The sequence below is a fragment of the Drosophila miranda genome, chromosome 3, assembly GCF_003369915.1.
Source record: "Drosophila miranda strain MSH22 chromosome 3, D.miranda_PacBio2.1, whole genome shotgun sequence".
Taxonomy (NCBI): Eukaryota; Metazoa; Arthropoda; class Insecta; order Diptera; family Drosophilidae; genus Drosophila; species Drosophila miranda.
Window position 1 is genome coordinate 16,887,505 of NC_046676.1, and position 26,425 is coordinate 16,913,929.

A 26,425-nucleotide genomic window follows, 5' to 3' on the forward strand; every position below is an offset into this window, starting at 1 on the left:
AATATATGTATGTATATGTATGTATGGTCGTACCTACTTTTATACCTGTATGTGCCTCTGGTAGGGACTTTGGCAGACATCGTTGGAGTGACATCCGTTCTGGCCCCGGAAGAAACAAATAAACTTAGTCAGTGGGGGTTTTTTTTCACATCGAATAAACATCTGTTTTATTTGCATTTCAGGGAGGTCGCAGCTCAGGGGAAAGATTGGGGAAGGGGTGTTTTGTCACATTTAATTGCAAGTGCTAAATGAGTTGAGTTTATCTTTCGTTTTCGTTTTCGTTTAACTATTATTTTTACCGATATTCTTACGTTGCTCTGATTATTACCACCCACTCTATTACCACTCTGATATTTTTCTCTAGATACTCGTATTGTTTGCTTGTATGTATGTATGTATTTTCCGCTAGCTACCCAATCTCTTCTATGTCTATGAATGTGCCGTGCCTCAGGAAGCTCGGTTCCGTAGTCCCTAGTCCTCTGAAACGGAGGAACACCGAAGCCTCGCTTCCCTACGACACACTGAATCGTACTGGTAATCGTATAATCGCATATATGTATGTATCTAAAACCGAATTTACACACTAAAAACGTGAAGCAGTTTTTCCGAGACAAGACAAGACAAAAAAAAAACTAAAACCAATCCCTTCGATGGGCTCTCCGGTCTCGTAAACTGGCAAAAAGTCGCACTACGGTTGCAAGTTTGGTTTGGTTTACTCGAAAGTTCTACTACGTTCATGTACTATACATAATCGTACTATGTATGGTGTTGTGTGTATGTTTATGTATACTTAATTGCCAATTTCAGCAGTTTTGATGCTCGCAGCACGCAGGGTCGCAGTGCCAGCGGTTATCCGGGCTGAATTCTAGTTTCCGGTTCTACTTACATACTCATAAGATTTGGGCGTTTTCGTGTTCATCGATTCCATTCATTTTACAATGCTTTCTTAGTGGCTAGACGTGATCATAAATACTTGATACTCGATACATATGTATATTGTATAATTAATTGGGTGCAGTTTATGGATATTTTCTTACATCTGTATAAGTTGTGCAGATTCCCCGTGTTCTCCTGTCATCTCCTGTCGTCTCTGTATCTGTCTCAGTGTTTGTATCTGTGTCTGTGTCTTTTTCAGTGTAAGCGTGGGGCTAGGAACACGGTCGCCACTTGACAAAAATTTGTTTAGCCAAAAGGGATCGTTTGTTCGTTGCACGGATTCAAAAAAGGCGGTTCTCAAATTCGGGCAATACTTTTTGGCCTGCATATTCACTTTTTCCATAATCCATTACTCCTCAGGGGAGATCGAGGAGATCTGGTCGTGGCATGCCATTTTGGCAATCATAAAATACATAGACGATTAGTAAATCGATGGTAATCGACTGGTTACTGTTGCTGTTGCTCTTCCAAGTATTCACTGAAATATGCCTTTTACCCCACGAGCACCGAGTAGAAGAAAAGGACCAGAGTGATTCAAAAGGGATTCAAAAACCCGACCCCTTTTGGCAGCTTAGGCGAAATAGTGGCAACCGTGGCTAGGAAATACTCCTTCTTACATCTAAGTCATAGGCCATAGGGTACACTTAGCAACTAGTTGTTGTATGTGGTTCAAGAACACGTTTGATACATAGATAAAAACCGATCTCTGATAAAACGTCCTGTGGTATGTTTAGCTTGTATTCAAAAGTCATTAAAAATAAATTCAAATTCAAAATCGTCTGCTTCCCCGTAAGGATTCTCCTTTCGCTAAAAATGTAATATTCTTTGAAGGTTCTGTGTTTTGTTTTTGTTTTCGGTTTCTGTTTAGTTTGCTTACATGCTACAAATACTCGATAGTATAGTTCGTCTTGAGCCCTACACTAGTTGTCTATCATTTAAAATTGGACGCCAAAAAACAATTAACAAAATCGACGCGAAGCCTTACGAGTATTACTTGCTGAAAATTTCAATTGTAATTGTATTTGTGTGTGTTTGGGTGTGCATCTTTATCTGCAGATACAGATGGAGATGCAGATGAAGATACAGATGCAGATGTGTGTTCTCGTTTCGATCGAGTGTTTGTGTGTGAGTTCAGCTCATTGGTTGCTCATTTGCTTACTTCTGAATAAATAAGGCCAGTGGATACGCATACATCATAAAAGTACAATTCATATTTATCATATTCAATGTTTCACATTAATATACAAATCTAGTTAGTTTATAAAAGCGCTTTTGTCGGGTCCAAGCCACAGACTTGCCAAATGTATGTCCTTTGTATAATCCCTTCTAGTAGCTGCAATGCAATCTACAAACGTAGCGAAAAGCTTGTATCCTTAACAATCCTAGCGATTTTATTAGCTCCCTCAGTTTAGTTGCTTCAAAGTTGTCTGGTATAAAAAATAGAAAAAATTTCGTGACAAAAAAACGGTTTTCCCTAGTACACATCATCTTCCATCTACATATTTTCGTATTTTCGTATTTTCGTCGTATCGTATTCCAAAAACTATCTCAATATCGATGCCAAAAAGTATCCCTATCGAGAGCGATCATTAGGTAAATGTTCTTTCGAAGCTTCAGTACTAATAAAATCGGCTTAACTGCTACAGAGTAGGGCATACAATAGGTTCTCATACTTGAATATGAAACACGATATTAACTGCTTAGCCTATGCACACATGCACATGCACATACACATGCAAGTGTATCTGCCTTAAATATGTATGTATGTATTCTTTTGTATCTCTATTGAAAATACGCTGCTGATTGCTTAAAAGTTGCTCGAAAAGTTAGTGTATCTGTCTTTTGCTGTTATTGAACTACATTCCTATATATGGGTATACTGCTGGGTATGTGCTGCGATTTCTCTAGCGATGTTCATCGTATTAAAAGCACATTGATTGTACATGTAATGTGTATATACGTGTGTTTGTTCTGTTCGAGTGAGTGGCCGTTTGAAGAGAGAAGAGGATTCATTCATTGCTTATCCGTAAGCGTTGACCGACTAAGCGATCTGTCGACTTATCGATTTATCGGTCTGTCTGTATCTTTCGATACCTAATCACACACTGGCATTTCCATCTTCTAGATTCGACAATCTTGACTAAGTTCTTGGTCATGTTCTTGTAGTTTTTTTTTTGTGCTGTTTTCCAATGGTATGGCTGTAGTTGTTGTTCCTGGATTTCCTTTTGCTGGAGTGTCAGTTGCTGCGACAACGATGAATCAATCAATGAAACAATGTCCCTGCTCCCATTGCTGAACCAAAAGCAAATTGTGCGAATGAACGAGGGCGACGAGGACGAGGACGAGGACGACAACGACGAGTGGTGGTTGAGGAGGAAGTGGCGCACTCGAATAGCTGCCAGCGCCACAACAGATGTGCCAGAGCCCGAGCCCCACACCCAGCCCCAGCTCCCGACCGGCTTGAATGTCGATGGAGCTGCTGTTGGGGCAGGACTCAGGAACGTGTGCGTTTGGGTTGCGTGCCGCTGTTCGCGAGTCTTCTGGATTTCTGGAGAGTTGTTCAGGCAGTCGCTGGGAGCATAACTAACAATAGTTGCCATTACCATACCACGGAAAGGTCCAGCACCATCAGTGCGGAAGCATCAGAGGCCGTGCCGTGCTGCTCAGTCTATGATGCGACTTGTCGATGCTTCCGCCTCCACATCCGCCTCCGCCGTACTCATCGTAGCTGAGCAGAGGGGATATCTTGAGGCCAGTCTTCTCGGGGATAATCTTGAAGTGGGGCTGGTCGGCACTCACCAGCAGCGGTCGCTTCATCGAGGAGTGCATGTACTCGTGGGGATGCGGGTGGGGATGCGCGGCCGCTCCAAGGGGTCGCCGGGTGCTGGGCACGTTCATCTTCTTGCACGGCTCCGGCTTGCTCTCGTAGTTCATCTGGCAGTTCTCCGGCGAGTACTTGTTCGGCTTGTAGATGGAGAAGATGTTGTTGATCAGACTGAGGGCCGAGTGCCCGCCGGCGGAGGCATGGTGGATGCCGGCTGTGGGCTGCTGTGTGAGCACGTTGCCCACGGTCGGGTGACTGTGCTCGGGGTAGAAGTTGTTGTACTGGTACGAGGGCAGGACGTCCGCGGTCGGGTAGATTTTGTGCCCGTAGCCTGGCGCAGGCACATAGGCGGGCGCCCGACCCGGTCCAGAGAGGTGATGGAAGGAGGGGGTGTCGGCATTCTCAAAAAAAGGATATCCAGCATTGTTCGAGGACTCACTGGAGTCCAGCTGCGGCGGCGAGGGCATGCCTTCGAGCAGGGACTTCTTGATCATTAGGCGCTCGTGCTCCCGGTCGTGAAGGTCGATGGGCTGTCCGTTGTTGTAGCACCTCACGTTAACGTTCTTCACCTTGAGGCTGCTCTGCATGTTGCGCCGCATGTCCATGTTGATGGGACTGGGGGGCTTGTCCAGCTGCTCCCAGTACTTCTCCAGATCGATGTTGAAGTCCTCCAGATCGATTTCGGTTGTGTCTGAGCAAGTGTCGTCGTCGAACAGATTTGATGGTTCCATTTCCAGCAGGGATTTGCTGCGTGTGGGTCGCTGGTAGTTGGGGTACCGACGCGCTGGGCTGCGGGGAGCAGGTGCCGCGGCCAAGTACCGTTCGTCCTCGTCCAGGAACTTGTCCTGCAGCAGCAGACGTTCGCGCTCCGCCCGTATGAAGTGCTCCAGATCGGTGTCGTAACGGCAGTGCATGTGCTCCTCTTCCTCTGCCGCTGGATGGTGGCCGGGGCAGTGAACACGGGACCGCGGTCGAACCACCAGATGGGGCTGTGGCTGTCGGTGGCAGCAGCAATCGTCCGCAGCACAGCAACATATCACGGTGGGGGCCAGCGTCCTCGGAGCCCGCCCCGCCCGGTGATCGGCCTCTGCCCGCTCCTCGAACAGCCAGTCCGCTGCGTTCAGATTCAGATTCCTGCTGCTGCCAGCCAGCAGCTGCTGGGATGGGGCGCGACCCCGCGATCTGGCTGCCGCTCCTGATCCCGGGTAGATGTCGTCCAGCAGGCACCTGGCGCTGGTGCACTGGTCCCGGGCGCAACACCGGTGGGCCAGGGTTCGCTCGTCCAGGCTGTTGCTGTACAGCATGTGCATGTTGCGCCTGTAGGCCTCGCGCTTCTCTCGCCGCGTGTTCGAGGCGGGTGGCAGCTCGTAGTCAATGATGTCGAAGGGCATTGTCTTGGTGCTGGCACTGAACGAGTAGGACTTGGGCACTCCCGACCGATTTTTCAGTATGGAGGTGGTGGCCGGAGCAGCTGGGCCACTCCCACTCCCACTGCCACTGGCCACACCGCCGCCGCCCTCAAAAACGTTGCCCTCGAAGCACCAGCTCTGCGACTTGGGGTACTGGAACTCCTTGCAGCTCTTGGAGCGACTCAGGCCGTATCCCGTGGAGCCCTCGCCCTCGCCGCGCCGCTCCCGGTTGACTCCTGCCTCCTCCGGATACTTTTCGTCGAGCTCGTTAATGTCGCGGAGCGGGCGGTAAGCGCCGTACTTGATACAGTCCGGTACATAGTCCTCATCCATGTCGTCCGAGCGATTGGAGTAGATGTTGTCCGTGTACCAGGTGGAGTCGAGCTGCTTTGGTCGCGGCTTTGCCTGTTGCAACTTGTCCCGCTTTGATTGGCGGTAGCTCTCGAAGCAGATGTTCTTCATCCTCTCCAGCTTCTGCTCGCGGATCCGTTCCCAGTTCTCCCAGTTCTTGTCGTTTTTGTTTCGGCGCCCGGACAAAATGAGTACGTCCTTGTCCTTCTCCCAGTCGGCACTGCTCTCGTCGCCGTAATCGATGTTCAGTCGCTTCGTCTCGGCCTCCGCTTCTCTAGGGATCTGGTGATTGGAATAGGTGGTGTGTGATGGTGCAGGTGCGATACTACTTCCGGCTAAGCTGCTATTATCGTTAACTACAATTCTAATCCTACGCTTGGTCTTATCCGTCGTCCTCGACGACGTTTGCAACGCCGACTTCTGCGGCCTATTCCGCTCGTCAGAAGGCGGCTCATCTTCTGGCTCTTCTGGCTGTCACACCTCCTGCAGATACTTGACCGGACAGTAGCCCTGGCGGTTGTCGGCTGAGCGCACCATGCACATACCATTGACCTCATCGCCGACCTGGTTGAACGAGCCAACATGGAATAGGAGGTTGATGTTGTTTCAATTCGATTTCGATTTCATTACCTGTATGACAATCTGGTCTCTCAGAAGCGTGATCTTGTCGCTGCGCTCCCCATCGGACACTTGCAGATTGTGGGTAACCTGCAGGGGCTTCTCACTGGCGTTCAGACGCACACAGTACTTGGATGGAAAGAAGCCAACGCGTCCCAGGACCTTGCCCTTCCACCAGTCCGGATCGGATGTGTCAATGACAGTCACCTGAACGAAACGTGAAACAATTTAGTTGATGAGAGCTGATCCACGTATCTGCATATCAATTCTTGACGTCTCCTAGCAAAAACCTTATAAGAAAAGCTGGCAGAAACAGACTTGAACCAACACCTAATTATATTTGTGTCTCCCTCCAATTGTTGTGAAATAGAACCATTATGAGAGAAAAATGCATTAAGCATGGAAAAGGCATAGCTTATAGAGTAGAAAATTCGAAATTCAATACATCTGCCAAGTGCCTAGATGTAAGTATCGATCTGACGACTGAAGACTCGTCCCAGATTATCGAACCGCACAGTAAAGTATAAAACAAAAGTTCGGTTTATCCACCAGATTGCTCCTCTGGCAAGGACGAAGCCCGAACAAAAGCTAATCTGTAAATATTGAACACTTTTCTAGTGGGGGGGGAGGGGAGGGGAGGGGGCACACGCAATCAACGAAAGTACACAGAAACGCAGCAACTATTATTATTTCTTCTTATTCGCTGTTTGCGTTGTCCTGTTTACGCAGTAGAAAAAAAAGAGCTCTGCCCCTCCCCCCTCTGCATCCTCTTTATATTTCTGTCTTTGTGCAGATACATACGAGCCTGAACAGGGTTCTGTTGTCCTTGTTCGTTTAATATTGAATAAAGAATGGGAAATGCTAAATGCTTAATGCGAAATGCGAATATTTGTGTAAGTATATCGGGTGTACGCGTATTTCTGATTTTTTTATGCCAATTTCCTGTGCAGCGCAGCCATTGTGTGAGCTAAGCGCTCCGCTTAGTGGATTAAACAAAGCGTGTTGTTTATTATTCATAGTCGTGCATATGGCATACCATACCGATGGGAGGACGAGAACGGGAGTGAGAGTGAGAGTAGGGGTTGGTACGGGGGGAATTGCTCACCTTATAGCCAGCCTTGAGGTCGAGTTCATCGGGATGCCGCGCCTTGAAGTTGTAGAGGATGACGTACAAGTTGGTGGGCAACAGACGATGCGATTTCTTGAAAATGTCGAATCGAAGCGAATCGAATGAGATGGGATTAGATTGGGGAAAGCGTGGATGCGTGAATGCAGTCATTGGCGGATGGTGCAGCGAAAATCAACGCACGAATAGCGAATGAGATTGAGAATGAGAATGAGTGAGTGAGTGAGTGAATGAGAAGGGATGGGGGGGAATACCTGGGGATGTCTTACTGGTGAGAGGCATGGCGAAGTGCTGGCCGAGGACTGTGACTTCTCCAATTCATCCGGTAAATCGACGCTGCCACCACGCATGCCACGTGTGGCATACAACAGCTTGCGGCCCGTATGCGAGGGACTCGATGGCGCTGTAATGGTTTTGGATGCGTTAATCCCTGTTCCAGGACATGCTCAAGGTGTTTGGTTAGTTGGATGTAGTTGAAGTGAATGAACGTAAAAGAACAATTACAAAGATTAGCAATAGAGAAATGATCTATAAAATACGCATAAAGATAAAATAGAGATAGTATAGAGCAAAGAGATAGAGAGCGGGATTAGAGATTAGATAGGCGCAGTGTTTCAACATACAGTACTTCAGATAGTCCCCACTAAGGTTGAGAAATACCGGTGTATGTTGTTGCAGCAGATGTTGTTGCGATCTTTAAAGCAATATTAACTGGAGCTTACGGTTTCTAAGTAATCATTTAATTACATAATTGTAGCAAGTTTTACGAGATTAACCAAATCAAACTACTCAACAAAAGCTGTACTACGCAGAGTAGCGTTTTCAACGTATTTACATTGTAAGCGACTACATAGTAAGTGTGTTCTCTCTGCTATTGGATAGTTTGTGTGACTTAGATGGTGTTGGGTGTATACGTACTAGATCGAAATTAGGGTGAGGGAATTCGTTAGATTCGTTAGGAAGCCAAAGAGGAAGAAGAGGTGCCCTTTTTTCAATAGTTGATCGTAGGTACATAGATGGTTGTTGGTTGGTTGGTTGGTTGTTTTTGTGCAGCGACGAGATTATTCGCAGCTCTCGTAAGAGTCGGTATCGGTATCGGTATCGGTATCGGCTTTGGGGCCGTTTACGGAAACGGAACGGGAAGTTTTACTGGGTTGCTACTTACAGTGCAGACGGCTGTTGTTCGATGGAGGAGTGCTGTGCTCCAGGTGGCCTCCCGATCCGCCGTGATAGTAGCCGGGGGCCGCTGATGTGGAGGCGCCCGCCACCGGCAGCTGCGGACGCCGCCGGAATTGGCCGTGCAGCTCCGACGACTCGGGGGAGTCCAGGCTCAGGGATTTCATGCGTAAGTTCAACTTTTGCCGGCGCGGTGAGTGCGGTGCTGTTGTTGTTGTTGTTGGAGTTGTTTTTGGTAGGGTTTATTGGTGTGTGTTAGACCATGTTTTGTTGTATTTGTGGTCGGACAATACAAAACATGAGAGATGTTTTTGTTTTTGATAAAACGTGGAATAAAAATATATTGATTTTAATTTCATTTGTTCAGCATTGATCATGTCGATGAAAAATAGAATCTATGCATCTACAGTTTCAAGACAGAAACCAAACAAATACCGAAAATGTAATCAAATTAAAATTGAAACATTCAGTGGCCTTGCGGCCCCACATCGAGAGAAATTATTATTGTAGAAGTACAGTATGTAATACATATATATCTATTGTTTCTTAAACTTAGCAACATTCAACGTTCAGAGACAGAAAGAGAGACAGCGAGTGTGTGTGTGTGGGGCATGTCCAGTGTTCTCTCTCTGGGCATCCCGTTTCAGCTGCCGCCAGAACAGAAACAAGAACAACAACAAGAAAGAAGGAAACTTTCTGTTGTCGTAGGTGTGGAAACAGTGGAGAACTTGATTCCAGTCTGCACTGTGAAACAGTGCTGTGCTGTGCCAGAGGTACAAATTGTATGTGAGTGTGTCCATGGAAAATGAATGTAATGAAGTGAATGGGTGGAAGTCCTACGAGCTAGGTTCTTATACCAATACGAATACGAATACGTATATGTGAATGAGAACGAGAAGGCTTCCCTTTCACATCCTTCTCGTTGTCCGTGCAATATTTACAACAATCAAACAGCAAAAGAACATGTGCAATCGTCAAATATAACTTAATACTTTAATCGTACAGTACGTTTAAGGTTGCTCACATCCAGGCTCTATAAAGTACAAGAATCGAAATTAACTACAGTTTAAATAATTACGAGTACGTACTATGTATACATTTATATAGCTCTGCACGAGTATGGGTGAATAAACTACTTTGAGTATTTTATAATAATTACTGTGATGCATTTGTAACATTAATTGAGCTAGGATTCGTTTCTAGGGGTACAGAAAATTCGAAACTTAAGAGATAGGGGATAAAATAATTGTTTTATATATGAAGACTTTAAGTGTCGCTACGCAATGCTGCTCCACCCCCTTCTTCCTTCCTTCTTAACATCTCTTCTATTCTGTTCCGTGCCTCAGCTCAGCCGGACTCTGCGCCTGGCCTTGGACTCCTCCGGGAGAGCGGCCTCTGGGCTCTTAAGGCTGGCTCGCGGCAGCATCAGGGGCTCGCCAAAGGGACGGGCTGTGTCAGTTTTCGGATTCGTTGATGCTGTGTCAAATAAGTACATTAATATCATCGCTTGTAATTTCAGTCCAGCTTTCGGCAGTTTTCATGGTTAGTAGCATGTAGCTTCGATGGATCCAGCTCATTGTTAGGGGAACCGAACCGGATGGCCCCAAGCATGGTCGAGTGTTACCCCCAGCCGCCTTTGACCGAGCGCCTGGGTCGGAGGCCAGTGCAAAGAAATGTGAATTAAAACTAATTATACCAAATGAACACACAAAGACCCCAAGAAAATATTAAACAGTAAGACGCCAGCGTCAGCGTTCATGCATAAGGAAAACCAAAAGATGCGGGCACCGAGGATGGAAAGTGCAGAGCAGGGACCGCCAGCAGCTGCCGCTGCCTGTAATAGAGGCCAAGTAATAGAGCAGAAACATAATCCTAGGGAAATAACTACCGAGTCTCGCTCGAAGGAAGTCGAGACCAACAACAACAGCACACAACTGACGACAACATGCAGAGAGGAATGGCGAAAAACAACTCTATAAAAGGCTGACCGACAATAAGATACCCGCTATTACTCCAAATTACTCCCAGCGAGCTTATCGCTTTACAATTTAAGATTCCTTTGTACACAAAATACAAGCTTTCGAAATAGTCGAGGTAAAATTGGTGGAAGATTCAAGCGATCCAAGTGCACGCAGACCCTGAGAGGTAAGGACTTATTTCTGCCTGCTGCATACATGGGCATGGATACATTATACCCTTCTCCGCTGCGAGTACTCAGTATTAAAGCAGGCGGAAAGCCCTGGGAAAGGCAGGCCCAAAAAGGAATGAAAAAATTGTGTGTCATAACAATTTTTAGCATAATTATGTTCGGCTAGGGACAGACCCCAGATCCTAGTTCCCAGTCCTCCCTACCCCCATCTCACATCCACGCGCTAAGAAGTTACATAGCCGAAGACAAAAAAGTTTTTCGCCAGCGACTTTAAAGTTGTTTCTGTGGGTGAATTCTGGATCGGGAGCCGGAGCCGGAGCTGGGGCAAGGGCTGGCGTTGGGGCATCAGAAATGCAGCAGGCTTCAAGCACAAATGAACTCGCCTCGAATCGAGTTGTGGGAGTTGGCATGAGCTGCGAAAAAAAGTTTTTTCCCCGTCAGCAACATTTGTATGCAACTCCCACTGCTTGGAGCATTCGCACTCGTTCTTTACATTTTCTAGGAAGTTATGCGGCTGAATTTTTGCACAAGAGTTGACAATGGCTTGTAATTTACACGGCATCAGCAGTAGGCAACAACACTGGCTGAACTAAAGAGGGGAACTCGGTGTTCTTTCGCCTCAGACCAAGCTTGAGCCATGATGGAGCCGCTTTCACCAGAAAAAGGAACTCGGGCATGTACACAAATGATGGGAATATGCGCCTGGACTGCAGTGGCAGTGGCAGTGGCAGTGGCTGTGGCTGTTGCCGTTGCCGTTGTAGTTGCTTTTGTTTGTTGGTGTGCAACGGAAATGAGCCATTTGCCTGAAGTGCAAACTGGGTTAAGACTAATTGGCATTTACTCTGGCCTTTGTTTGAGCGGGATCCGCTGCCTAGCACTCACGACTCGAAATTAAAATAACTGAAAAGCGCCTGCCTCTTCTGTCTTTTGGCTGGGGTGCAGACATTTATTGTAAACACAGATGCACACAGACGAACAGATACGTATATATGTACACTCATCTGTGGCCCGCCACAGGACAAAAAATTAATTAATGGAAGACAAGGCTCGGCGGACCGAAGACCTTGGTACCCCTGCAGATCGATCATTGCCTCGTGAGCTTTAGAGAATAGAGTGGTCCGATATGTATTAGTATTGATCAAATTTGGAAAGTTCTGGCATATTATACTGGCCTCTGCAAGGGCAAAATCGATACAAGAAACACTGAAACACGTTTTAAACATCAATTGCGAATGATAACTAAAAGCATTACTATCTTGACTAGAAGCGGTGATTTGAGTTTTTGTTGAAGTTGATGTCGATGTCGATGTCGATGCAGTGCTGGTTGAAGTTCTTGCAATATAAGGGGGGGTTTGGGAGGATGAAGATGGTGAGGTGCTCAGATGGTGGGCTGATGGTGGTGATGACTTGTGGTGCTTCATGAGAGGGTTGTTGGATAGGTTGGGAAGCTTGTGATAATGACTATAAGGTCTATTGCTATGATTATGGTTATGGTTATGGTTATGGTGTGGCTCTTGCTGGTATGTGTCGTATTTACTTTCCGGCAACGAGATCGATCGATTCTGGGACGATTTCTTCCGCAAGAGTCCGTAACCGGACAACGGTCGAAACCCGGCGAACAGACGCCTCCGCAGTCCCGTATCGTTCGCGAGGTAGCTGCTGCCGCTGCCGGTGCCGGTACTCCCACTGGTAGTGGCACTGGCACAGGCGCCGCTCCCGGATAGCTGATGATGCAAGGGCGACGATGTTGCTGCTGCTGCTGCTGCTGCTGCTGCTGAAGAGGATGCGGCATACTGTGGCAGCCCCGCATACGGCTGATGCAGAGCGCCGGCGGTATAGTAGTTGATGCCGAAGCCATTGCTGATGTACGCCGAGCTGGACATATTCGAGACGGGGGCAAAGAACTGCCCGCAGCGTTGATCTTTGTGTTTCGGTTCGAAGTTTGTTGTTTGTTGTTTGATGTTGTTTGTTATTTGATTGGTCATTTGGTTATTTGGTTAATTAGTGGTGGCAAGCGAAACGAAAATTGGCAAAAAAGATATGGACACGAAAGAATATATAGATATATATATATATATATGTATGTATATACTGCACATTTCACTAAGCCTAGAATGTGTCTGTGCTGTGTAGAGGCCGGCCAGGACAAGATACAAAGCATCCCAGAGACAGACAGGAGGCGATAGGCAATCTCCAATCAATCAGTCAGGGGCTGCATTAACACTCTCTGCCAATTGGAATAATGCAGCTGCAGACCGCAAGGGAATGCCAGTTGCGGGTTCCATGTTGCTGTTGCAACATGCAACTGCGGCGCTAATTATGTGCACATTTGTCAAGATTTAGGACGTTTTCCGTCTGGGAAAAGCGCCAAATAGCAACGTCGTTTTATGTGATTGCTCTTGAGACTATAGAAGAGCCATCCTTGGCCTTCCTGTCTGCCCTGGGCGTTTTGTGGCAATCTATTTTAATGGAAACTCATTCGCTCGTGAGGCAGACTCGGCTCGGAAAAAGCTGCAACACAGAACTCATTCGCACACACTCACAATCAGAAACATTCTCGGAATCAAGCTGATGCTGTTGACTCTTCCCGATTAGATTATTTGAGTAGAGAATGCATGGATATTGTCTCCGTATATACGTATATATGTGGCATAAGTAAATCAAAGTGTTTAGCATATACAATTTAATTGCGGTTAACTACATACGATATGGTTCATAGATACTAGATATCTTTGCGTTCATTGTGTATATGTATAGGTATAGGTATGTATGTATGCTGGCGATGCTGGGTGATACTGTCTAAGATACGAGAAAAATGTATTCAGAAACTGTTCCAGTCAAACGCACTTCAACTGAAACTCTAATATATGTATATTTGATTTATAGACAAAATGCATATTGATATGTTTTGTTGGTGTGTTTATCCGTGTATCTGTCATTGATCTGTACGTGTGTACGGGTGTCTTAGTAATTGTTTAAATACTGGCCAAAATCTAAGTCGCAAGCGTAGTATAAACTGCCAAGCGAAGCAATAATGGGGGCAACTATTTGATTAGGGCAATGCGAATGAAGTTGAAATTGAAATTGAAATTGATTTGCCATATCTAGATACAAATTTGTAGAAAAAGACAGAGAGAAAATGCAATCGAGTGTAACTAAATACAACTAAGATATGTGAGTGGATGGATGAGCAACTACTTTCTCAAGAAGATATTATGGAGGAAATCTACATGAGGTATCTTTTGGATTACAATCGACGCGTCGACTTTGGCTTGATGTGAATGTTGGGGAGTGTGGGGCTAGAGAAATGCGGAAGATGGTTTCTAGTTGGGTGTGGGGTGGTGGTGGTGGGGGTGGGGGTAGCTGAAGCACTGAGACGGTATACGGGGGTATATGGGACTCGGGACAGAAACAGACAGAGATCGAAAGTAAGAGGAGAGTCAGAGAGGGAATACAGAGGAATACAAAAAGATGAAACCAAAACCAAGACCGAAACCAAAACCAAAACCAAAACCGAAACTACAACATAACATACTTATTTTGAAAAGATCAGAAAAATGTGAACTCAGCAGAAAGAGAAACAGAAAGAGACAGAAGTGGGTGAAGTGAGGTGAGTGTGAGAACAAAAGACAGATGGGGATAGATGAAGAGATAGTTTTTAGAGAGATAGAGAGTAACAACAAACTACTTTTGCTGCCATTTGGTGATTTGTCGGACCTGAACTACTCGATATATCTTGGGTGGGCACTGGCAGGCCGCCACGTTGCTGCTGCAGCTCCTGTTGCTGCAGTTGCACGCCCAGAATGGGCATGGCCACGGGCGGCGGACGCACGCCCCGTCCGGCCCGCACCGCTGCCGCCTGCGCCACCGATGCCAAACTTCGTTGCTGCTGCTGATATTGCTGCTGTTGGAGCTGCTGCTGCTGTTGCATTTGTTGCTGCTGCTGCTGTTGTACTTGTTGCTGTTGCTGCTGCTGCTGCTGTTGCTGCTGTTGCTGCTGTTGCTGCTGCTGTTCCTGCTCCTGCAAGGCCAGCTCGGAGACACTGACAATAGGTATATCCGCAGGCCGTAGCCCCGGCACCATCTCCCGCTCGGTGAACGCGGGTCCGGGGATCGAGCCTCCCACGAAGCTGCCATCCAGAACCTTGGCCTGGACGGACTTGTCGGCGCCTGCTGCAAGATGCCCGGATTTAAGTTCGCCGGCTTGTTTCAGCACGCGGTAAATTTGATCGATTTCGGTTATTTCTTTGGGTGCCGTAGGAGAGTTGACAAGTTCATTGATTCGGTTCATTGGTTGGTTGTTTGGTTGGTTGGTTGTTTGGTTGGTGAAGGGCGATGGTGGCCAGTTTTGATTTTGGTTTGATCGATTTCAATTCGTATTCAATTTTGGATACAGTATTTTTGATGACCGTGCGTGGTTGATATTTTGGAATTGATATTACAAATTGGAAGTGGTTTGAGCAGTTCTCTAATTTGGAATGAGCTTAATGGATGGGGAGGGAGTTTGGGTACCGGTGCCTTGGGTCTACTTATTATGATCTCAACTGCATAGAAGTACATAGTATGTATGTAGATAGGGGATAGTGTGGGACTGAGATTTGACTAACGTTACGCTAGTGGGTCGGGTACATCCTGCTCGCAAGCGATCGACCTCCTCGAGGTCTGTTGGCTGCCCGAAGACCCCTCCCAAGGAGTACCCCGCAAGAGCTATGCGGATTGAGAGTGAGGCAACTTCTAGTGAACTGTTCGACATACTGGTGAATTACTGTACGAGTACGAGTACGAGTACGAGTAGGAGTATGTGGTGGCTATAGCATGCTCCGCTACTGCAATTGATTTCGTTTTCTTTGGGGCCCTCAGCTCCTTCGATTTACCGACGAGTGGGTGTCCTCCGAGTGGATCTAGCTTAAGTATTTGTGTAAGTAATATGTATGTTTATTCGTGTTTGGTTGTATGTTTTGATGTTAGATTGACTCTGAGCTGATTGTTCATTCGCTGATTGTCTCGCTAGTTAAGTGAGTTAAAGCGCAACAGTCAAACAACAACGAAAAATCCAAAAATCCAATAAAAATCATAAGGTTCAAGCGCATTGCAGTCGAGTATCTGGCGCGGACATCGCACGACAACACGTACACGAGTACGTATAGATCGCAGATGCTATGTATAGGTATATATTGATTTATATGTGGGTACGTACAGCTATGGCATATACTATGTATATATGTTAGAGTAATACTGATCATTTGGATACCTAGCTGCGCAATGCGTTGCATGAAGGGCGTCTTTTGACGGAATTTCGCGTTCGGATTTGAACTCGGATTCGGATTCGGATTCGGATTGGAACTCGAACTCGAGCTCGGATCCGGCACACTCAGCTGATCCTCTGCCTGATCTTCTACCGTTGCCACAACGGACTCCTGTTGCCATGCTAGTGGGGTTCGGTGTGGTTTGTCGGAGGGGTGTTCGGTTTTCGGTGTTCGGTGTTCGGTGTTCGGTGAGTGGGGGAAGAGGATTTCAATGGAAATTCAGATTGAGTTATTCACATTAATGCTGAGACGACAATTTGGAATTCGTGTTGATTAACTACTTGTAGATGGATGGCACTTGCATTCTCGAGGAATGTAACAAACTGGCACTCCTTCACAGTTCAATGAGCAGGCAAATCATCTTCATCATCATCATCCTACGAGTATCTACACACTGCAGGCACCTCTGTACGTGTATCTGTTTCGAGGACAACGGGACAGACGGGACAGACGGGAGGGCCAAGAAAATTTGCAAAGCTCTTGTTCGCTGGTGCTTAGAGAATTGCGACACAAATCACAAATGCCAGAGCCTGTATGCCGCCACGAGTGCCATAAATCCATTGTGAAATCAACTGATACCAAGGCAATCACAGCCCCCCGCAGTGGCAGGGACTCGCTCCGCCCTGAGCAACTCAGATCAATAAATGTATGCCAAATGGTAAGCAAAATGTATGCAAAATGTGGCTTCCGTGGTCCGGGGATGGTGGGCGGAAGAGTGCCAGTTGGAGACCAGAGACCAGAGTCCAGAGACCAGAGACCATAGACCATAGACTATACTAAGAGAACAGAGAGCATGCAATGCAATTGTTTCGAGCTTCAAGGTTAGTTCCTGGAACAGGATATGCCAGGTGCTGCCTCCATGCAAATGCAGTTAGGGCACGGTTAGCCGAACAAATTGTTGGGGGACTTGGACTTCCAGCCAAGCACATTTCGGCACGACAACATTTCCCCCACAAGTCGTTAGTTCCCCACATTCCCTCCAAAGCGGGTCTGTCTCCGTGTTGGTGAGTGTATCTGTGTATCTGCATGTGGGCTTGCATGTGAGTGTGTGCGTGTGTGTGTGTGTGTGTGTGTGTGCGAGCGTGTTTGTCAGGGGACATGGCTGTGATGATAATGCGTGCCAGATACTTACTTTCCTCCTCAACATCAACACGATTCTCCAGCTCGGAGGTGCTCTTCTGGCGCCGCAGGAGCTTCTGCTTGGGCTGGCAGCGCGGCAGATTCGGGGCACAGTCTCCGTGGGCATTCAGCTTGCAGATGCGGCAGCGTAGACCTTGCCGCGTGTGTCCTATAAGAAGGAAGGACCATTGCCAGCAAATGGTTAGTGGCTTACTCGTAAAAGTGTACGGGTTTAGGTGGGGATAGGAATATACGCACCTCTCAGTATCTGCGAGCAGGCATCGCAGGCCGTTATCTTCTTGTACGTGTACTCCTGCAGATGGTGGCTACCGTCCAGGTTGGGGCGCAGCGGCTCGGAGGCCGTGCTGGAGGCACCATTACGCCTGTGAGGGAAGGGGGAAGGTGGCAAAAGGGTTCGGCATCAGTAAGAAGGCTACGCAATGGAGTCGTCGCAAATGTTGCACTTGTCCCCCATTTCTCGTTACACCACTGGCCGGGCCAGGCCAGGCCAGGAGCATATGCTGATCAACTTTATGGCAGCTTTTGTTTCATATTTTATGCTATTTCAGATTGCTGTTACACACGACAAACAATGCAAAACAAACAATGGGGTGTGGACAATACACTGTGCACAGTGGATAATAGACAATGGACATTAATCAAACGCATGAGGAGTGTGAGTGTTCTTGGACAGGAAAAGAATTAGAATAAATGTATTTAAAAGCAGACATCGCTCGGCTCTCTACTCAGCCCTATTGGATTCATTGTAAACTGTTCCAACGCCCATTTGTTAATGTTCGAGTGGACTTCACAGCCAGACGATCATCTCTGCCAAATCCACTGTGCCGTTATTTATGTTCTGCACACAGCACAACGAAAGCATTTCAACAATTTAATTTCATATTTAACACAGAGATACAACCAATTTGCAATTGCAACTGAAACTTTTCCCTCTCTCTCTCTCTCTCTCTCGCACACAAGAGGCGCACTTTTATTTACCAGAAAAAAGCAGAAAGGGTGAAAGAAGGCTGGCACTCCTCCGGCTCAGGCTCAGGCTCAGGCTCAGACCTAGGCCCGGTCCGGAATCAGGAGTGTGTTGTAAGTGGCTTATGCACACAGATGCGGATGAGCGCAGAGGAACGGACATCCAGGCAGCCTGCAGTGGGGACAGACAGTCGAACGGACGGACGCACGAGAAAATAAATTCAGTTGAGCACATCGGCACAATATTTATAAAGTTGTGTGCTGAAAGTGCGTAAAATACGAGTACACAATTTCCCCCAAGTGGCCGGGCGATTGGTGGGAGAAGTGGAGGCCGGAAAGTGGGGAAAGTGCAACACTTGTGAATAACCAACTACAGATGATGATTGATTTTGCATTTGCAGAGAATTCTTAAGCTATATTAAATATTGTACAAATTATGTGGCACTGCCAGCAAATTACCAAGATAGATTTCTGGCCAAGGTGTCAACTCTCTAATCGATTTATAATTAAAATACATCTCTATTGTGTACATCGGCTATCGGAGTATGAATGTATCTACATATGTGTACTGGGGGAGGCTACGATTAATTGAGTTTGGTTTTGGATTCAATGCATTGGCATACTTAATGGGTTGTTTACTCGTATCGAGCTAGTCGTGTGGCTAAAATATCACACGGTATATTGTACATTTACTAGGTATACATACATATATACTAGGCATGTACTAGGATGTGGTGGTGGAGGTGTGAATGTGAATGTGAATATGAATGGGTCTGTGGTTGCAGTTTCTATGGCAAAATGCTAAAACCAAAGAGCGGCATAAATAAATAATTATTCACATTACAAATTCATTATTGGGTTTGTACACTACTTAAAAGTTTCAGCAACCTGAAAATAAACCCCATCAGAACCGAAAAACGCAAAAACGGAAAACACAATAGGCAGCAACGAAAACTGGACCACAGCGAAATGAGTTAACTTTCATTTTGGGGGAGGTCCAGTTTCGGGGTTCTGTAATTTTGGGGCGAAACTTTTGTAATATAGCAAAACTCAACATTTAACTGGGACTTTCTTGTCACGTTTGTAAATGCCCAGTCCAGTCCGTATTTTCGTTTACGTTTATTTATGCGGAGTCTCGCCTCTGATGAATGCACGAAAAGTCGGAAATAATTCGAAACGAAGTTGAGGGGATAATGCGCGCCACCCCCCCCTCCCCCCTTCACACTCGCACTGACTAAGCCGATAAGATTTCCAGATTTATCATCATTGGCAGTGCAGACTGTCGGCATTGAATTAAGTATTGTTGCAGTTGCCACTACCCACTTCCCCATCTCCCCATCTCGACCCCACAGCCAGCAAATGGCAAATGCAACAAAATGCTGGCCATTTCTATGGGGCGGAAGCATGTGTCCAGTCTGTGTGTCCATTGGTATGGGTATGGCTATGTTCTGTTGGAGGAGGATGGAAAATTTATAGTTTTGCAATTTTTCCCATATTTCTCAGTGCTTCAGTGGCGCCGAGTGGAATTTACTATGTCCGCCTGTGGCATCAGCAACAGAATCAGAAGCAGAAGCAGAAGCAGGAAACTTGTCCGGAACATATGGAGCCCACTCGCACTCTCGATCTCGGACACATTTATTCCCAGCTATCGAAGAGTGTAAACTTTGCTGCTCGACTTGGACCCGATCCATGTAGCAATGGCCATTGTCTTTGCTCCACTTTAACTGGCCGTAGGTACAGCATTCAGCCGCTTTTAATTGCCACATGTGGCAGCAATCGTGATTGATCACTTCGGAGTGGTGGCAGGTGCACTTCATGGCAAATCGGAACCAATAAATGGCTAATAATAATAAAATAATAACGGATATGCAATGTGTACGTGCTGGAAATCAATTAGCTGGGATAATTGTCTACATTGGCGTGCAACATTTAGGACAACCTCGTACGGCTTTGTGGGACAGAGTGTCATATATGTATGTACATATCGTATACACATGGGAATTACTTTACTTATATGTATATACATTGAGGTTCTAGATATAGTAGTTATGTCTGAAGCTTGGACTGTTTTAGTTTTAGTTGGTGAATTTTGGTTACCTCAAAGTCAAAACGGTTGATACAGCGTGGTACATTTGATTTTGTCGGGGTGGTTGGCTGATTGGTCGCGATTAAGTACCGATATATCGATTGTATTGAGTGGCAAATCAAAAGCATTGCAATTTCAATGCGTTAAGTGTTCAAATGAGATGGCATATATTGTACGTATGTATATGTATATATATTAATAGAGAGAAAGTGTAGAGAACATTAGTAGTCTGAACTTTGCCCAACTGAGCGTTAACTTAACCTAGAGTGGGGGCTGGGCTGGGCTGGACTGGTTTCTGGGAGGAGGGCAGCTCCTGTGGCCGGGTTATCTGGGATTATCTGTTGGAGTGCCATGGCTGGATTGCATAATTCGAAGTGTGTAAATATGTACTTGCAATATACATACATGTATGTTGCAGTCTGGGGGCTTTCCGCGATTGCTTGAATAATTGTGCGCCTTTTCCGCAGGCTTTTAGGCATATTAACGTGCGGGCGGCTCCTTCTCTACTCCTCTACTCTTGCCCCACAGGCACTATTTCATTTTGAATGTGGTCGGCACTCGCTCTTTCTTCTTTTTATGGGTGTGGATGTGGATGGGGATGTGGATGGGGACGGGGACGGGACACTCGTACTTTGCTTTGCTGTGGTTTCTGTTCGCTCTATGCCTGATAATGTTGTGTCAGAGGGCAGGGGAGGGGACGCTATATGGGATGGTGCGGGGGATGGACTTACCTGTCTGCTTGTTGTGCTGAACCAGAACCAGCAGGCTTTAGGCTCTTAAATGCTTTCAGCCACTTTGTTTTCATCGATGGCGCTGTGGCAGCGGAGAATTTGCGTTCGTTGCGCGGCGACGTAGGCTCAACTTTGCTCACGAACAGCTCCTTCTGCAAGAGAGAACGAGAGCAAGAAAGAGAAAGAGAGGAAGAGGGTACGGGCATTAGGCCAAATGCAATTTCCATTTAAACGTCTCACGTTGCAGCTTAATTACAAGCCATTTACACTTGCAACCCATTCCCATTCCCAGTCCCATTCGCATTTCATTCTATTCCATTTGCAGCAAAACTTTGTCTGCTATTTGCCAGCCATTTTGATTTCTGTTTTCCCCTTACGACACAAACAGGACACACACACATGCCTGGATGCGGAGAGGGGTGGGGGGGAAGGGAGAGCTCGTTATGGCATAATGGAGCCATGATTACATGGACAGTGTTTAGGCAGAGGCAAAGGAATGCTTAAATATTTAACTGATATTCTGATATTCTGATAGGCGACAGCGTTGAATAAAGCTATTTTAATTAATAATCAACACTTTGTCGAATGCCACAAAATGTAATTAGGCCTGGCACACACACACGAACACAGACAAGCTCCACGGCTGGACACATCCACAGTACAGTACAGTACGGCAGAGTACGGAGCAGAACTCTTGGCAATAATTAAAACCACGTGTGACATTTGGTCACAGTTTAGTAAGCCTCGTTGTCCTAGTTGTCCTGGTTGTCCTGTCCTTGTTAGAGTAGTGGAGATTTGCGTTGCATAATTAGATGAGTTTCGTGCATAGCACCGAAATATGTACATATCTGGGCGCCATATTGGTTTAATCAGTTATACTCTGCTTTATTATTGTTTAGACAACAATTTACTCCTGCCGGAGTACAGCCAGTACGGGTTTCATTGAGTACGGGTAGAAGTATTCGAGTGTTTTTATTTCGGCTAAGACGCAATTCTTGCAATGTAGAAGTGCTCTAGAAAAAGGTATTTCATACCTAAATAATTACAATAACAACAACAAGGCCTTGAACCACAAAAGTTTTCTTTCTGCAATTTCCATTTCATTTCATTGATTTTTCCTTCTGTTTGCTAAGGTCAATCAAAGCCATAATCTGAAGGAAGTGCATCTGACAGCACTGTTTCAGACCGATTCGCGAGAGACAGAAGCCGAGCGTGATTTCATGAGGCCAATGGCAGTGGCAGTGGCAGTGGCAGTGGCAGTGGCAGTGACAGCCAAAACAAGTTAAAAATCATTGCACTCAATGCAATTGGCGCATTTATAATGCATCAGGAGCGCGTTCGACTCGACTCGATTCGATTCGATTCGGTTCGGTTCGGTCACTCTTTGGTGGGTCTTTTTTCCACATGTTATTTTTAGCACTCTGACAGTCTGACAGAAACTGAAGGGGCGAGGCCACACTCACACATACAGAGAGCAAGGGGTGGTTGACAGGCAGGATATTAAGTCTGCCATGTGTCCCTTGTCCCGTGTCCCCATATGGTGCAGCGTCATATCAAAATCAATGTATCAGCCACAACAACAGAAGCAGGAGCAGCAGAAGGAGCAGCAGCAGCAGGAGTAGGAGGAGCTGAACAACAAAGGTTAAAATTCCGGTAAATAACCTTTTATGATTGCAGGAGAATGCGCTTATATAAATTAATTCTCGCGCAGCAATTGTAATTAAAAATTCATTTTTCAATCTTTTTCATCTTCGCCCAGCCCGGCATAAACGACAATATTAAATGTCCAATTAATTGTTACGCAAATTCTTTGCAAATACGGAAATGGGGCTGGTTTTTCCAGCATCCTGCGCTCTTGCTTTAATCGGATTTCTGGTCCCAATGATTTAAGATGCCGCCCGACTTGACAGAGCCCAGATAAGAAGGTCTCTGGCTCCCGGCTCGTGCTCTTTTGCTGGCTGGCAACGGCAACCAGCACATTTAAATGCTGTCCACCCACCCAGTGCCGAGTGGCCGCCCCCGTCTGGCCATAATGGACATGTGCCTGTCATGTTGCCTTTGTCATTGTCGGCGCCATTTGAAGGCGGGGTTCGGGCTCGGGCACGGGCTCGGGCCATAAATTTATGCATACAGTGCATAAAATTCAAATTAAAGGAGCTGCTGCACATCCTGCCAGCGACAAGTACACGTTTTGACACTTTACAACAGGCCAAGTCCCATCCAGGCCAGCATCGGAGCCCGCAGCCAGGCCAGCATCGGGACCAGGACCGTGGACCTTGGGAGTGGGTCTTTAAACGGTATAGTGGTGCTGGTGGGCGGACAGCTGGGATGTGGGCATCCTGCATTTTGCATCGGGAGCAGCAGCTGGCTCTCCTCTGCAGCAGCTATACTCAAATCAAATGATGCCTTGGCCGGGACCAGAAAGGCTTAAAGCGCTAGTGCTCCAGTCCTCCGTCTCTGCCATAAACTGAAACCTAATTGATTTCGCCCGACTTTTAAGCTACTTTTCCAACCAAACGGACAAAAGCAGCAGCACAATAAGAAAATAGAGCAGGGGATTGGAGGGCCCTTGACTGCTTGGAGCCACTTTCGTGCTTATTTTTTCCTCTTTTTTGGCTTTTTTGGCCACTTTAATTATCTGCTATCTGCTGGTTGGCCTCCTGTCTCCTTCTGTGGGTCCCTGGAGGGGAGTCAAGCCAAATTTATGGCTGTCACAATTTTTAATTATGTTTCCCATTGCCAGATTGAAACCACAAAGGTATCGTAAATTGCACAGCCTTTCCAGCCAAAGACAAAACGGAACAAAGCGAACCGAACCGAACCGAAGCGAAGCGAAACAACAATGATATTTCTTTATTAAGACCACAACAAAGCAGGCGGCAAAGCAAAAGGAATCTTTTGTGATTTCATGGTTGATCCGCTTGACCAACTGCTCCTCGATGCCACTTCCACCTTACAATAAGCATTTCAATTGGCCCACGATGAGCCATTCGAGCGGCAGCAATATGAGAGCATATTTTATTGCCACTTTGACGAGCAGCAGCCGGAGCAGAGGGATAGGAATGGATGTGGGCTATATAACCTATATTTTCCTACCCCGATTATGACTTTGTAATCTGGAGTACGTACGGATGTGGGTGTCTGGGTGTCTGGGTGTCTGGGTGTGTGTGTGTGTGTGCATTACGCGGGAAGGGGAAAGTGGAAAGCTTCCACTTACTTCATGGCTTTTTCCCAGCTCCCACTAATTGCCGCTCCCGTAGTCGGGCTGAGTTAAGGATGCCGAGAGCTCTGCAAACATGGCCAAGACAATTTAGCAAACATGCAGCACACAGCGAAAGAGCGAGAGATAGAGACAAGGAGTGCCGGAGCGAAGGAGAAGGAGAGAGAGTGAAAGTGGGGGGGACGGACGGACGGGCAAACATTTCCGTAAATTACACGCATTTGTCAAAACGAAACAATGGGCAAAGTGTTTATTTGTTTTAGTGAGTGCTTTTGAGCGCAAAAATGACTCGACACAAAAACAGACAACGGGGTGGGGCCGTTGGGGATAGGGCTGTTGCAACTTCTAATGGGTTTGCTTGTTGCATAAGTGTGCTGTAGCGCGAAATGTAGAGCAGCTATTATGCAACCACATCACTGACAATACACCCACCATCGATCCAATCCATCGCGATGTGATGTGATGCGATGCGATGCGATGCAGACCAAGGACCATGTGGCGTATACGCAATGCGAGTAAGCACTTTTCAATTTTCATTAACTGCGGCGGCAAATTACTGGCACAGCCACAGACATTGCCGAGGCACACTTTTTATTTGACAAGCAACGGCAACACCACTGCCAACAATCTGCGAGCGAAGATTGAGTCGACAGTCGACAGTCGACAGTCGACAGTCGAAGGGACAGATGACACAGAGAAGTCAGGCCCGTCTGGGATGCCCCGATGTCGGGTCGCTCTGTGGTCCAGTGGTTAGCCGCACTTCGTGCTGTTCTGCCGCACTTTTTCGAGCGCTTAATAAATATGTTACTCGGCCTCGGATGTTAAATTTATGGCCAACAATTAAAATTTCACAATGTTGTTTGCCCTGGCCACACACTCTCTACTCTTTACTCTTCGCTCTGTGCTTGTCGGTATGAGTAAGCCGGGAAGCCGGGAAGCCAGGAGGCCAGGAAGCCCGCCAGCAGCTGCTAGAGCTAGAGCAGGAGCAGGAGCTGGAGCTGGAGCCGGGCCAGCTGATAAGCTTAATCGGCTCACGCTCAACGCCTGCCTGGTCGGGTCGCATGGGGTCGGGTCGACGCAGACCAAGCCAGTATCGGCATCCTTAACCATTTGCCTGGCCTGTTGCGGCTTTTATTTATTTGCTTCTGTGGGGAGCATGTGTAGACCTCGCCACCGCCGGCCTTGGCTCCCCTCAAATTGTATGGCTTTATGAGGTGCTCCCTCACCCCCCCACTCCCCTAGCCGCAACGTCCCTCTGCCACCACAATCTGGGCCAAATAAGAGAGCAGAGGCTTTCATTAAGCCGAACCGAAATCCTCAAGGATGTGGAAGGCGTGTGGGAAGTGTTGTGCGGTTCAAGCTGCGTGAAATGCCTTCTGATTCTTCCCGTAATGACACTTGCATTCACATCTTGGTCTGTTCTGTATGTAATTTGAATTTGGTGCCTCGACCTCGACATCTCCTTACTTTTTATTTTTATTGCACAAAACAAAATGGAAAAATGGAATAAGGGGGAATATGCCAGGCGTGGACCTGGACCTGGCCCCCATGTTTCCACTTCTTTTTATGGATTTTCTCTTGGCTTCAGGCTGGTGTGCTGCTCCACCACGCATTCTACGTGACAGCCATCAATTTTCAGTGGCATTGCCGCATCATTTTGCATACAAACAGGTGAACGAGAGGGCGAGAGGGCGAGAGAGCAGAGCCAGCGGATGTCCTTGCGCTCTTAACTCGATTTTGAATTGGTTTAAAAGGCGTCATGTGCGACGACTGCTGATCACACCTGAAATGGAAAGGCTGATGGCAAGGCGGATAGCAAGGCATGAGGCGAAAGGGAAGATTCACTGACGAGTTTTCCCTTTTATGTGTTTGTATGATTATTGCAAGTGTAAATGTGGAAAACTCACAGGAAGCGTGCGTCAGTGTGTGTGGCCATTTATTGTCCTATTTCTTGTTAGCCTGCCCGTGACAGACTGCTGTCCATCCCTGTGACCGGAGCTGAAGCAGTGCAAATTGATTTTCAATAGCTGAGTGGTTTTTGATTCAATAAAATGACATACTCAGTTGGGTCTCACCCAAGTAGCAGACCAGCCAAGGACACTCCCCCGACTCGATGTGAGCTGTCCTGTGCTGTCCTGTCCTGTCCTGTCAGCTTGCGGTGGAGAAAAGTTTTCGATTTCCTCCAACAACAACTCAATTCACTCGAATGTAATTAGGTTCTGACCAACCCCAAACTGGTATGCAGATTCCAGCCTAGCATTCCTTGTCAATCCAGGCAACCTTTTCTCAGTCTCAGCTAGATTGATGATGGTCAGGACAGGATGGCTGTCAGCCCAAAACCGATTTATTATTATGCGATCAATGGCTAGGTCTGCTTCAAGCTTATCAAT

The 26,425-nt window shown here is 46.8% G+C and overlaps 2 protein-coding genes across 3 annotated transcripts in view; one reads left to right on the forward strand and one right to left on the reverse strand.

The window, feature by feature from the left end:
- Positions 1–138: 138 nt before the first annotated feature.
- The window catches only part of LOC108160054, a 67,388-nt gene continuing 41,101 nt past the window's right edge, over positions 139–26,425 (reverse strand). Inside the window, 10 exon segments of the mRNA XM_033391021.1 lie at positions 139–6,084; positions 6,151–6,345; positions 7,244–7,339; positions 7,534–7,667; positions 8,430–8,645; positions 14,307–14,762; positions 17,028–17,183; positions 17,273–17,397; positions 20,096–20,152; positions 20,816–20,967. Coding sequence (XP_033246912.1) covers positions 3,565–6,084; positions 6,151–6,345; positions 7,244–7,339; positions 7,534–7,667; positions 8,430–8,645; positions 14,307–14,762; positions 17,028–17,183; positions 17,273–17,397; positions 20,096–20,152; positions 20,816–20,967 — 4,107 coding nt within the window. The 3' untranslated portion in view covers positions 139–3,564.
- LOC108160051 lies at positions 19,016–19,870 on the forward strand. 2 transcript variants are annotated; one of them, XM_017293796.2, is made up of 2 exons: positions 19,016–19,433; positions 19,502–19,870. In XM_017293796.2, exons 1-2 carry the CDS (start codon positions 19,375–19,377, stop codon positions 19,782–19,784), a joined length of 342 nt encoding a protein of 113 aa, XP_017149285.1. In that variant the 5' UTR covers positions 19,016–19,374; the 3' UTR covers positions 19,785–19,870. The 2 variants fall into 2 exon arrangements, with proteins under 2 accessions (XP_017149285.1, XP_017149287.1); XM_017293798.2 differs by having other exon boundaries at positions 19,016–19,427.

Bases quoted from the DNA above. Each gene is read 5' to 3' on its own strand.
- LOC108160051 (XM_017293796.2), top strand. From the start codon at position 19,375: ATGCTGGCCATTTCTATGGGGCGGAAGCATGTGTCCAGTCTGTGTGTC. The intron at 19,434-19,501 runs GTATGGCTATGT...CATATTTCTCAG, and splicing joins CTGTGTGTCCATTGGTATGG to TGCTTCAGTGGCGCCGAGTG.